At 46.3% G+C, this 13612-nt stretch overlaps 4 protein-coding genes across 4 annotated transcripts; 2 read left to right on the top strand and 2 right to left on the bottom strand.

Moving 5' to 3' along the window:
* Positions 1 to 3376: 3376 nt before the first annotated feature.
* On the bottom strand, positions 3377 to 3997 carry VTN77DRAFT_2018 (uncharacterized protein; the record flags this gene model as incomplete). Its single annotated transcript, XM_069417813.1, has 3 exons — positions 3377 to 3583; positions 3640 to 3906; positions 3959 to 3997. 3 exons carry the CDS (start codon positions 3995 to 3997, stop codon positions 3377 to 3379), a joined length of 513 nt encoding a protein of 170 aa, XP_069279498.1.
* A 1791-nt stretch (positions 3998 to 5788) lies between these two features.
* VTN77DRAFT_2017 (uncharacterized protein) lies at positions 5789 to 7575 on the top strand (the record flags this gene model as incomplete). The annotated part of the gene is made up of 2 exons (XM_069417812.1): positions 5789 to 6670; positions 6757 to 7575. The coding sequence occupies 2 exons, from the start codon at positions 5789 to 5791 to the stop codon at positions 7573 to 7575; spliced, it is 1701 nt and encodes a 566-aa protein (XP_069279497.1).
* A 560-nt stretch (positions 7576 to 8135) lies between these two features.
* On the top strand, positions 8136 to 9734 carry VTN77DRAFT_2016 (uncharacterized protein; the record flags this gene model as incomplete). Its single annotated transcript, XM_069417811.1, has 5 exons — positions 8136 to 8275; positions 8382 to 8541; positions 8617 to 8835; positions 8916 to 9158; positions 9252 to 9734. The coding sequence occupies 5 exons, from the start codon at positions 8136 to 8138 to the stop codon at positions 9732 to 9734; spliced, it is 1245 nt and encodes a 414-aa protein (XP_069279496.1).
* A 338-nt stretch (positions 9735 to 10072) lies between these two features.
* VTN77DRAFT_2015 (uncharacterized protein) lies at positions 10073 to 10921 on the bottom strand (the record flags this gene model as incomplete). Its single annotated transcript, XM_069417810.1, has 1 exon — positions 10073 to 10921. One exon carries the CDS (start codon positions 10919 to 10921, stop codon positions 10073 to 10075), a length of 849 nt encoding a protein of 282 aa, XP_069279495.1.
* Between the last annotated feature and the right edge of the window lie 2691 nt (positions 10922 to 13612).

The following is a 13612-nucleotide window of genomic DNA, read 5'->3' as shown; positions in this document are numbered from 1 at the left end:
CGCGTTGAGATCGATAGATTCTGTATAGAATTCGTGGGTGCGGGTGGGTGTCCGGAGCGGCCGGGAATTACGTTATAGAACACCAGCATACTTGTAGATAGTAATAACAACTAACGACTCTTTTCCCTCTTTCAAGATGGCTTCCTGAGTGACTGTTCTTGGCTTTATTGCCTTTTTCTTCTATTGAATAGGTTCCATTTTGCCAGAAAGAGGTTCTTTAGTGAATGAAGAACTTCCTCGTGCCTCTTAGGGTTCTAGGGAGGTTGATTTCTAGGAAATAATATTTGGATTTTGGGTTTTGTTCATCATAAGTTCAGAAAATAACCCGGTTCTTTCTGGTAAAATTGGGTTCTTTTCCTTGGAAAAACTGGTCAGCTTCAGTCTCTCTGTCTCTTGGCCTTCTCCCTCGACAGAAAGGAGCCTTCAAAATCGTTCCGTTTCACTAGATAGCATCAGGATCTTAGGTATATCTAAACTACCTACCAATAAGAACCTCTCTTATAGCTAGATCTAGGTAAAGTCAGCAGAGTTTATATTATCCTATAGAAGCATAATAATTAGGACTATGTAAATATTGCTTTCTATTTAACTCTACTCTAATAGACCTTCTATCCTGCAGGACAATTTAATGTACTAGTATATTTATAATAATTATTAGATTATCTGGATGACCAGCCAGAAAATATGCTACTATTATTGTGTGCCCTTAATATGCAGAGTTAATAGTAACAGCTATACTAAGAGGATTTCTAGAGTTATGGACCAGATTCCAGCCAAAGCCTACTTATTCAAAAACATCTAGCAACAGCAGGATATCCTTCTGCTATTTAGGTAGATAGTCAACATGAAGAGAACCCTTAGTGCTATAGTCTGCTAAATTAGGGGCAGTATAGTTTAGATGTGCTTTTTCTCTATAAAAGGTCTCCAGAGTCCTGAATCACAGGTGCATCCTCTCCTAGTTAGAGAAGTCACTATTAACAAGTTGAGCCCACTGGTCATAGTTGTCCTAGCAGCCAATAGTATAGATGCTGAAATTAATTATACTGCTGATACCAAGACTACACCTATAGGCATAGTTAATGACATGGTTATGGCAATGCTCCTGGGGCACCGTCTTATATATCCAGTTCTATTTGGGATTCAGGAGGACAGCCCATCATTCGCTATCAACACAGAGGGTGTTATTGTGAGGTTCGCCACCAGCTTTAAGTAAAAGGACATGGGGTCTCTTGACAGTGTTTGCGAGTTGGGAAGCGATCATGCAACCGGCTGGTCCGCCTTGTTAATCGATAGTTAGAGGTTATCATGGTGATTCTGTCGTGGAACACTGACTACCAACAATGATGAAATCATAAGATTCCGAGAATTAGAAATCCAGTGTCAAGAGCTCTCACAGAAGTTTCTGCTCGCCAAAAAAGCGGCTCTACAAAAACCTAGCTGGGAGAGGATAGATGCCAAAGGAAGATGATATGATTTCGTAACGACTTCGAAAAGCTTGAGGACAAATTCAGATTATGGGCACAGACATATGCAGTCACCGATATTGATGCTATTATTCAGAGAACCTCCGCAAGAAAATCGAAAAGACCCGCAAGAAGACCACTCGCAAGAGGTCCCGTGACCGTCTCGGCGCAGTCGAATACATGGAACGCTCGGCCAGGACGCAATACGGCGTCAGGGAAGTGTTGGGGCAGGCGGCGAGTGTTGCTTTGAGCTATAGACCTCCTAAATGCAGCAAGCCGGGATGCGTGGTAATGTGACTTAAAAAAAAAGAGATTGGAAAACATTGAACAAATTATGTCCGTATATGAGATAGATATTGTGATAATAATGTCGTGACATAGACTGAATGAACAAATACTATCCTATCCTTGAATGGAGGCCTGCGGCGTGTGTGTGTTTTCTGACCAGAAAAACAAGAAATAAAAAAAGATAATTTACATACCTACAAGGTATGTCTCCTGCATATACCTGTACATACCTGTGATAATTGTCATATTGACTTTGACAGGGAAGATCGAACCAAAAAAAAGTATCTCTACCAAGGTACGGAGTAATGATTATATGTACAGTACAGTACATATATACATTACTGCACATTCAGTCCTCCTAAGTTAGTTGGCCTCCTAGATAATAATAATAAATATTTCGATCAATCAATTAATTGCCCTAAACAGAAAAACTCAAAAAAATAAGACATTTATACCTACCTAGGGTAGGACTATACCAAGTTCCCTCCACCAGCCCATTTCCCTGCAAAACTTGCATATTTTTTTTTACAAGTTTATTTCTTTCTCAGCAAAATTATGTAGTAATAAGGGTATTAATTGGATTAGGAAAATAAATTGTAACCATTTTTTATTTAAAAAATAACATAATGTAATATAGCATAATATAATATTAAATGTTTATTCATTTTTTTTATATTGAGATATGAATTTGGTTTCTTTTTTAAGGAAGTTTTGGATCACAACTTATTTTTTATTATCCTTAACAAAGTAGTTATTATTTTGCAGGCTTCAAATAAGACAAATTTTCTATACAGACAAAAAAAAAGGTTAATTGGGCTGATTTTCTAACTTAAAATTACCCTTTATATATATTATATTGATTTTGAATAAATTGAGTCCAAAAATATATATATATATATACAGGTTTTGCGGAGAAGGGGGCTCGAGGCGGACATTTATGACACCTACTTAGGTAGCTGTAGGTAGCGAACCAAGAATAATTCAGGAAGGTAAGTATGGTATTATCTTGGTTAATTTCTTAGGAATATTAATTAATTAATATAGATAAAGATACATCACACGGTGGTCACAGAAAAAGAAAAAAGGGATATATTTTCAATTAGTACATCTGGTGATAATCGATAATAATCTCAACGTCATACCGTAGCATACCATACCAAACCGTCCATCATTACCCTCCATCATTACCCCTTCCTTACCTTCCTTTTTTTACCCTTTTCCATTTCCTTTTTCCATTCCACTCCCGTTCAAAACCCATCCATACCGCGTACCAGAATCCAGCCCAGAGGAAAATCAATTACAAAGAAAAGAAAAGAAAACTCCCTGCATCCCTTGCTGACTCGGACTCCACAGGAGCCCGTTGTGGTTTCAAAAGTAATGACCACTATAGAGCTCACCTCAGTTCAACGCAGAAAAATGCACAGCTCAGAATCCTCTGTTCCAAATGGATTACATCATCCTGCATATGGTATCCAAGAGCAGTATACGTCGGACATGAGCCTGAAAAGAGGAGGAAGAGGTCGACTAGAGAATCGGCAGTTGTCAAAGACTGTTATCCATCTGGACAAGTGGTTCCTCCTCCGTATTGTCATGCGCAGGGCAGTTGTTTCACACGAACGTCAAGCTTAGACCTGCGCCATTCCCGGTCGCCGGATGTTGGGGCGTTGTTTCAAATTCATACTGGATCGCGCGTTGAAGATCGACAAGATCATTGACGCCGTATAGGCAGCCCATGCGAACCAGAGGAAGGCGTCGGTGGCCTGAGCCTCACGGCAACGCTTTTCCCGATGGTGGAGGGATCCGTTTGTGACCTCATTGTGGGCCAGGTAGCGCTATTTTGAATGTATGTTAGTAAATTAGACTTCGAAAAAGTGAAGAGAATACGTACGTGGTTAGAGCAGTCATGTGCCTTGAGCCTCGCAGCCAACGCGATGCCCGAAGTCAGGAAGAAGATGGAATTGAGAAGGTCCACAATAATCATGATGATCGGATGGCCAGCCAGGGTGTTGCTCCAAGTGGCCGGGAAAAGATAGAAGAGCGATACCATGGAGAAGGCGGCGCAGAACATGGCATAGTTGATGGTCGCAGGGTTTCCGGCAAAGGCCTGGGCGATAATGTTGCCGTCGAGCGCCATCACAATGACGGTGAACAGGAACTGTCCTGGAGTCAGAGATCACAGCACCGAGTCGCGCATTTCATTTCCATACCTGCAGCACCCGGAGGGGCAGACCAACTAGTCTCATCATTTTGCAGTAGTCGCAGGTGGTTGCTGTCAGCTAAGTCGAACTTCACACCAGTATTTGCAAGAGAGAAAGCAGAAGAAGTGGAAGAGAGGAGAGTGAGATTAAGATTAAGTATCACGGAAGCACACGGAGAAGTCTGACCAGCAGAGGGGTTGTTATTCTCAACAGTCGCTGCAGGGTTCAAGGGAGAATTTATGCGGCGGGATTGACGGAGCATGTATGACGAAATGGCCTAGTCGCCTACGTCATGTGTCCGCGGCGGTCACATCAAGAAAGCTGTAACACAGAAAGAAAAGGAGTCAGTCAAAAAGACTTGGCTTGAGAGCAGCTATCCGTAATGAAGAAAGAGTAAAACAAAAAGAGAACAAACTGCGACAGGCAATGCCTGTTTTCTATCCTGTTGGCTGCATTGCTATCGCGATGCCAATCATGGCCTGTTGCGCTACGTCAGTAGCCGCCAAAGGAGCTTACCAGCATCAGAACGCCAAGTAAGCAGACCACCATATGGCCTGCAGCATCCTTTCCGCCCTGATCCGATACGAGTCGTGCCTCATGATCACCGAATCCGGGGTTGGCGGCATGTCGTTGACGCTGACACGGTTTCTACCATTGCGTGTTCTAGAGCAAGAGGCTGCTGGATCATCGATTCGATCTCGATCTTCTTGAAATATTAATCCTTACCTACCTAGGTAGGTGTTCAGGAAATAGACCGCCTAGGTAAGCCGCTTTCTTAATTGAGTAATTGTCTTCCAATCACTAGACCCCGTCTGGGGACATCTGAGATCGCAAAGAGACGATTCTCAAACATTAAGTCAAACAAATAAACGTTGCTCAAAATTCAATTGAGTGCGTAGGTGCCAAGCTAGTAAAACGACGTGCAAGCTCTTCCATTCTTTTCTTCTCTTCACACCTCTTTTTTTTTTCCCTCCCACACTCCTTTTTCAAATCTATCACGTGAGTGTTCTTTCCACACTTAATTGGTTAGCTGAAGCCAGCTTCATATGTTCATTGCCAGAAAATGCATTGATGCCATCCAGGATGGGATAGTCTACAGATATGTCTGGCAAGTAGGAATCCTTCAACCCTTCGTACGCCGTACAGATCGTCTAGCGCGCCATCACCTTATCTTATTCCGTACAGTCTGGACAGATCTCTCATTTTAGCGGCCCCCACCTATTTTGTTGCCATTATAAATCACGTGCCTTGGACCCTTACAAGAAATATTTGACCTATCAGCCTAGTTGGATTTCTCGGCTTGGCACTCATACTTGGAAGGAATTTTATATTGCTACAGCACTAACGACGCTAACCCCGCAGATCCGCAAAAGCAGCATCTTGAACTAGCCAAAATTTCACATGTCGGGGAACAAACTAGGAAAGGTCGAAACGGATCCCCCGCGAGGCTGAGTCAGACCTGCTGAAATATAGATCAAGACAAGGCCTTTGGCAGCCTGAACCCAAGTTTTGTTTTTTTTTTCTCACATCTATCAGAGCAGATTCGTCTTCGTCGGTTCTTCTTTGGTCAGTCTTTCCCTTTAGGGTGACTTCCTGCTCGGCTTCTTCCAATTGCATGTGTATCCACTCGCCGTACATCCGTCGGATTGGAGAAGCACAACAAAGTTAAGACACGAGTATCTTAGTATCTTCAGAGTGCAGAGTCTCAAAAGGACTTGCGTGGTCAATTGACCGTCCTACTTCCTATCAACAGCAGACCACCTTCCCTTTCAAGGACAATCTACCCGTCCGAAACTCTTCTTGTTCTCCGAAAATCCCAGACCAGAATATTCCTTCTCAATGGCGGCGAGTTCACAACCTGTCTTCACCATGGACTCGCCTTGCCAGCAATATGCCGATGAATGGGCAGACTTTGAGACCTTCTTCAACTTTCATGCCTATGACATGGACGGCTCTCTAGACAACCAGACTGATTCTATGGGATGTCTCTTCCCACAGGATCAAAGTCTATCTACTGAATGCCTGGACCTGCCAGATATGCAGTTCTGTGGGCCAGCCTTTGAGCCTTTTCCCGTGCAGAACGCGCCGATGGATGACTCGTTTACGGACCCTAATCTACTATTTTCATCTACACAGACCTCACAAACCTTGGATTACCGGATAGCAGATGTACACTCCTACCAGAATATGGACTTCACTCTGAGCCCTTTTGCTGAAGCTGGGAGTGAGCCGTTCTCGCAGGAGACTTCTGCTGCCATCCGGGATCTTGTCCACGTCCGGGCCACGGCAGATCCTCGCTGTGCCTCAATGAAGGAAAAGCGGAGAGATGCTGCGATCGCCCTGCACTTGCAGCGGCTCAGTGAGGCAAACCTATATGACGCGGGCCCGGTTTCTGATTCAAAGATGGAGAATCTCTCCTCCCCTGGCGGCAACTTCTATTCTGGAAGCGTCTCCCCTCAGTCATCGCAGGGCAGTTTACCCGGACTGTCCAGGACGGCCAGCACGTACTCCGTCACGACACCCGCATCCGCATTTTCGTCAGGCGAACAACAACCCTCTCAATCCACTGTTGGCGGTGTTGAGATGGTTCTCGACTTGAACATGAATGCCGCGACTCGGTTGCCTAAGAAGCAGAAGCCGCGAACGAAGGCCCAGATTGAGAGTTATATCAATGTGCGTAGGAATGGTGCTTGCGAAAAGCATCGAAAACAACACAAAAAGGTGAGTTCCATACCTTGAGAATAGGAACACAAAATTTCTGCTCTGTACTCGCATCATCTCGGGGCAGTCCGGCTGATTATAATCAGTGTAATTGTCTCGACAAGCTCGCCACCGGCACCAGCCCTGATGCAAAGGTCAGAAAACCATTGGGAATTTCTCGCACAGCAAGCGACCAGACAGTGCAGTATGTCCAGCAAAAGGAATTCGTTCCGACTCCAGCCAATACCAGCAAGACGTGGAGGGTATCGTCACCGCGATACATTTGCCTCATGCCGGGCTGTACATATTCGAGTCGGACGGTATCTTCGCTTCAGCGACATTATGTCAGACACTCGATGCCTTCGTCAGGAGCCTTGTACACGGCTGGCGATATAGTATGGCCACCGATAAACCCTCATCTGAACGAGCGTCCGTCGACGCGGCCCGCAATTGCGAGCTCACTTGTCACGCCACCAGAAAGGGCGCTCGCAACTTCGCCTGTGGCAGGAAACACGGCCTTGGCTCGTGCTGCACCTGCTGTCTCTGTCCAGGAGTCTTCAGGAACACTGGCCACGCAACAGCCACGCCAGGAAGGCCTGGCAAAGGAGTGGCGCAAGAGACAATCGAGGGCCAGCTCTCCATACTCAAGCTTCGGCTATCCAGTGGAGACTCTACTGGAATTCCAGCAAAACTTCACCAGCGCGTCTGCACAAGTCGCCCTGGAAGCATACCTTTTTTTCGCAAGCGGCGTTTCGCGCTTTCTTCTGCACTTTGCAACGGCTGTTTTTTCTTGGTTACAGTCATACTCCAGAATAGTCGCGATAGTCGCGACTATCGCCACTCTTCATCTTCACGAGTATGATGGTTTGTCGAGGGGATTTGTTGGCATGGGTTCAGCCGAAAAGTTCATGTTGATCTCTCTGTGAGGTCGCGATTTGTTTGAATACCGGCGCGATATTTAGGATAGATACCTATGTAGGTAGTGTTTAATGCAGATCGATATGCTGCTTATGATGAGCATGGATAATGCGCGTATGACGATAGTTCTGACGACCTGCTGGGTACCTAAGTAGGGTTTAGCAATTCACCTGCAAGTGGCAGCAGGTAGGAAATGGCTTGTCAAGCGAGAATACGTAGAATTTTTTTTAAAAAAAATAAAAAGCATAAAAAATTGGGAAAAGGGACGAGAGAGAAAGCATTGTCGATAAAATCGAGACAGTGAGTGGGTCTTAATCACATGCCATGATGCCAACAGCCATGACGGCATTGAGTGGAGTTCCATACAGACAGCAGGCTGCCTTCTACGCATCTTAATTGTGGTCAGATCACATAATGACAATAACAAATTGATTGAGCAGAATTGTTGAATCCTGCATTCATATTGAGCCAGCCTTCTTCATATATGCTGTGTTCTTATTGAATACACAACAATAGCTACTCTTGGAGAGAAAGGGATGCCCCGCCTTTTGGAGGATCCCGCTACCCCATGCGCGGTGTCACCATCGGTCCCACCAATATGAATGAACCACTCTATTATCGCGACAAAGATGGATACTGTCGCAGTTGCAATCACAATCGCAATCGCCAGTCGCCTTTTAGGCAGGCTTGTCGGATTGTTGTGATAATGTGGGTTGCTCCCTACAGTATTCTTATTGCGGTGATTGTGGAGTCTTCCAATTGCTTCAAGAGTTGCATGTGTCTAACCTGAACGCTATTCTTCAATTGAGTACAGACCCTGTCTTCTTTTTGCCACCATCATTGTCGCCGGGTTCATGATCATGGCTGAGTCGATTGCGTCCTCGACTGTATCGTCGTCCTACCTCAGATACTCCACTGTCACGGGCTACTTCCTTCAAGACGATCCGGCCACGGATCCTAGTACCTTCGATTATGTGAGGCAGATTTCTCATCATGTATCTACGAGTTTAGAGTCCAGCATTGCTAATTCTGCTGATTTTATTTTAAAGGTCACCACCAATTTCGGCCTCATCAACCGCCCCTACGACACGGACGCAGCGTTCGATCCCAACGGCGAAAAGACCCAATGGGAGCGTTTCGAGTACAAGGTGCGCTCGCTGAATCGCGAGGCGGACGAGCGGACGCAATATAAAGTGCTCTTTATGGGTCGGCATGGGCAGGGATACCACAATGTGGCGGAGGAGTTTTATGGGACTGAGGCGTGGGATGTACGTAGTAATTAATACTATGCCATTGCTCTGCTACTGGGCTTTTATGGAAGCAAGCGTGCTGATTAGGTTATAAACAGTGCTACTGGTCCCTTCTAGACGGCAACGAGACAATGACCTGGGCCGATGCGCGTCTTACAGAGGTGGGCCAGGAACAGGCGAGAGTCGCGCACGCCGCGTGGGAGAAGCAGATCGAGAGAAAGATCCCGTTCCCGGAGTCGTTCTACGTCAGTCCGTTGAATCGATGTTTGCAGACGGCGAGGATCACGTTTGAGGGACTCGACAAGCCTGCTGTGAAGCCTTTTCGACCGGTTGTTAAGGAGGTTAGTTTGACGCTCTAGTTATATCACGAGCATTCATTATCTCCAATGACATCTGCTCGAGGAGAGCGAAGGATACTAACTGACTACTTCCAGCTCCTCCGCGAAACCCTCGGCATCCACACCTGTGACCGCCGCTCCTCCAAATCCACCATCCACGCCGAATTTCCCCTCTACCAGTTCGAGCACGACTTCGCCGAGACAGACCCCCTCTGGGACCCTCAACTCCGGGAGTCCGACTCCGCGCGCGCAGTCCGTCTGCGCCAGTTCCTGGACGACGTCTTCACGAATGACCGCGCGGTGTTTATCTCGTTTACCGCGCATTCGGGCGCTATCACGAGTATCCTGGAGGTTGTAAATCATCGACCGTTTGCGATGGCGACGGGGGCGGTGATCCCTGTATTGGTGAGGGCGGAGAGGCTTGAGAGGCCGCCTCCGACGAGGGCGATCGAGTCGCTGAAGCCGGCGCCGAGGTGTACAGTCGATCCGACTGCTACTGCTCCTGCTGGTGCTGGTGCCGGTGCTGGTGCTGGTGCTATTGATGATTCTCGAGCGATTGGGATTGCTGCGAAGGGTTAGGTAGTATATATAGACCAGTTGACTAGACGTTACGGCACTGGAAATGGTATATGGGAGTTCTCTGTTGATTGGTTGATTGATATCAATTGTTGGCCTACTTGACTGTTTGATTGTCTGGCACACATATCTATCAATCAAGCTTTATCTCTCAGGTCCGATCATCCACCCCTTGACCATCTGCCTATGATTCCCCATATCCCATCTACATTGCCATTGTTCATCCATTCCCTTGACTGAATGGAAAAAGGAAATCCGTTCCCTTTCCCCAAATGTGCAGTCCAGTGCAGTGCCGTGCAATGCACACCTGGGTACTGTACCATCTCAGAATTATGATGAGTTCACGACGACAACTCAAACGGCAACTGCAAATCACCCAGAATGTCCAGGACAGCCTGCTCGTACTGCCTCTGCTTCTGCTGCTGGAAATACTCGATTGGGTTGTTGATAGAAATTGAACGGGCGGTCTTTTTGTTGTCTTTGTCTTTGTCCTTGTCCTCCTTTATTTTTATTCCGATGGTGGTAGCAGTTCCAATGGTGTCGGAAGTGGTAGTTGCGGTGACAGTGGTAGTGGCAGGGGCGGGTTTCTTGTTGTTGTCGTCTTTAGTGGTGAGTGGTTGAGACTCGGTGGACTCGGTGGACTTGTTGGGACGAGGGAGGGAGGGTGCACGTCTAGGTCCGACAGGTTCACTGCCACGACTGTCATCCTTGACGGCGGAACGATCATCAGGCTCGTTAAGGATGGATTTGATGGCCATGACATCCCGCTTTGGTGCGGGAGGAGCTGGTTGTGCAGCAGCAGTAGCAGCAGAAGCAGCAGTTGAAGCAGAGGACGTGGCTGCCGTTGCAGCTGCAGACCCAGATCTCAGCGTCCTTCGTTGACTCTTCGTCCGGTTGCTACGTGCAGGAGGTTGAGGTTGAGGCTGAAGCTGAGTCTGAGCCCGAGCCTGACTATGAGGTCCAGGCTGAGATTGAGAACGAGTGCGAGTGCTGGCATCACCGTTTTCCACAGAGAAGTGGACCCTTTTGATTGTCCTTTTCTGCTCACCCTGTTGTGCTTGCTGTTTCTGGGACTGTGGCTGCGGCAGCTGTTTGTTCTTCTTCAGGTTGTTTCCTGCGAGAGCAATTGTAGGAGCAGCAGCAGCAGCAGCAGGAGGAGGAGGAGGCATGGCTTTCTTTGATGAAGCCATGATGATCGGCAAGAAGGGAGGAGAGAAGGGAAGAGGAGAGATAGGGAGGTAGGTATTTGCTGAAAACAATCGATATCAGCAAACATCTAGCAAAATAAAACAAAATGTTCTCTTGGGATGGAGCCACAACCTGTTAGAATGATGATTATAGACAAACCTTAGGACAGTCTCAAAGAGAAAGTGAGAGAGAGTATGATATCTGCTCTGTTCAAGATAAGAAAATCCGCAAGGAGTTGACAAGAAATATGCAGGTTGTTTGTGTCCTGGTCTGATCCTCCCTGCTGCTCCTGGTCCTCAATCACAAGAAGAAGAACAAGAAGTCGAGGTTGCAGGAGGATGGCAGGAAAGAGGACACAGAATTGGAACTTGTACTGTACCTACTAAGTAGGGACCTAGGTAGATTCAGTATAACGCTGACTAGTATCTAGGTACAGTACATACCTTGGTGGGTACGTCCTGCATGCACTGCACTGCACGTGATATCTGCCGGGAGAGGGTGACAGGAAACAGGAATGAATCAGTGAATGAGTGAATGTTCAGCTTAGGTAGATAAGGTGAATAAGGTAGATTAGGTAGGTGAGTCAGTTGTAGGTCCACTGTGGAGGTATGTACCTATGTCATATCACGCAAAGAAGGTGGTGTGATTGGTTGCAGCAAGCCATTTCTTGAGAGATGGAGACACTTAGGTAGTGAATAGAGGAGAGAGACGAACTGGGGCCATTTACCTAAGCTCTAGTCAGGTACCTGTATCTGATTGTCTTGGGAGATGGTGCTAGGCTAAGTATGATCAATTATGGGTACAGTACAGTGCTTTTTTTGCCCCTTGTTTTATCTAGCAGAGGATACAGCTATTCGTAAGAAGAAATGTAAAAGGACATAGGCATTGTCGAGATTAATTTGCCAGAAGTATAGAGAGGAAGTGTCGTCATGTGTCTGTCTGTCTGGTGCTATCCGTCGGAATCGAGGACTTCCTAAATAGGAAAGGAATAAGCTCTCCCGTGACCCCGTCTCGGATGCCTTGTGTACCTATTCACCTATATTCCCCCAACCTCCTCCCTCCGCAGGTACAGGGCTTAGGAAGCTCTGCAAGAGGTTTCTACTACTTTCACTTCGAGAATATCTATAGGTGCATGGTATGTACAGTACCTCCACTATGCTAATCTCTACCTTCTACTCCACCTACTCCAACCAACTCGTGTATATAGGGATAAGCCCAAGTCAATCACGCCCGTGCTGACAGGAGGAAGTATTAAATATAGGATACACATGCGCCATACTATGCCGTGTAGACCCTGTCTATGACGACCTGACTCACTGCCCGCCATGAAGCTGCTAAGTATGTAGCTTCGCTAGGCAAGAAATGCCTCGAGTCTATTGTTCAGCTGCAATTGCCGACGAACACGATTGCTTCGACGTTGTTCGCATCGTCGCGGAAGTTAATGTGTCGGTAGTGCAAATGAGCCGCCATATTCTGGGTTGTCGATGAATTCTTGGTTGGGCTGACATAGACGATTCAAACAGTGGACTAATCAAGAGCACAACCAAATCGATCAGTCTGAAATTGAGAAACTTCGATAGGTTAAGATCATAGTGATGATGACAATGACGATGACGATCCTTGTCCTCTGCCTCGACCAACGAACCCCGATTCTGCCATGGCGAGGTCCAGACCCCGTCGTCCTCTAACCCTGACCCATCCTGCGAGCAACCTGGGCCTGAGGAAGGGAGAGCTGTCTTGGATATTTACCCCGTTAATCGTGTTGCGACCTGATATGGTGAGGTCGTATGTATCAGACTGGATTGAGGTGAGGACGTGGAGAAGTGAAGTGAAAGAAAGTGGAAGGATTATTTATGCGAGTACATTATGCAAGTCGAGGGGACAGATAGCCACACAGAACAAAAAATACCTAGAAACTGATAGATCTCGATCAGAAGATGGACAGTGTGAGACAATTTCTGTTGCGGCAAAGTAAGAAACAAGAAACTCAGTCTGGTCCGTACAATGATATACAATATCCTTGTCGACAACCTTATTACACCGTAGATTCAAGGCTTTGTCTCATTGTCTCAGATACAATGCGTCACCGGAGCATTGTCCTGACAATATCCATCTAGCTATCTCTCTATTGAGTATCGCTCAACCAAGATTATTTATTTGCGGCGTTAACTAGTGAACCTCCTAAGTAAGATTCTACATATTCAGCCACCTACATAGTTACCTGACCGTTGGGTTAGCTGTGTGGTGTGGACTAGATATTTACCATGAGCCGACTAATGAGGGTACTGATTGATTACTCATTGTTATTCCTATCGGATAAGAATAGATAATAATAGATAATAATCTACCTGGGTAATAACGGCCAGTGCAATAAGGTATGTCATTACACGAAGTACTCCGTATGCTGTCTAGGTAATCTATGGAGTTAAGTAGGTATTCCTTACAGCTTTAAATTAAGGCCCGCATATACTGTACTGTACTGTGCATAAATCGGATTGCTAAGTTCCTCTTCACAGAACTTGAATCTTTTTGGTTTAGGTACCTACCTAAGGTATTGAAGGGTAGCCAACCTACCTAAAACTTTATCCACGTCCACTTATGAAAAGGCCAACGTTCCAGATAAGGATGATTCGCACGACTCGTGTTCGTTGCAACTATAATACAGTTCGATGGGTGAATGAAGACGGCCGTCT

The sequence above is a fragment of the Rasamsonia byssochlamydoides genome (genome assembly GCF_041956645.1).
Source record: "Rasamsonia byssochlamydoides strain NRRL 3658 unplaced genomic scaffold VTN77scaffold_16, whole genome shotgun sequence".
Classification (NCBI taxonomy): Eukaryota; Fungi; Ascomycota; class Eurotiomycetes; order Eurotiales; family Trichocomaceae; genus Rasamsonia; species Rasamsonia byssochlamydoides.
The sequence above is the reverse complement of the archived record's forward strand: the minus strand, read 5'-3'. Positions and strand labels throughout refer to the sequence as shown.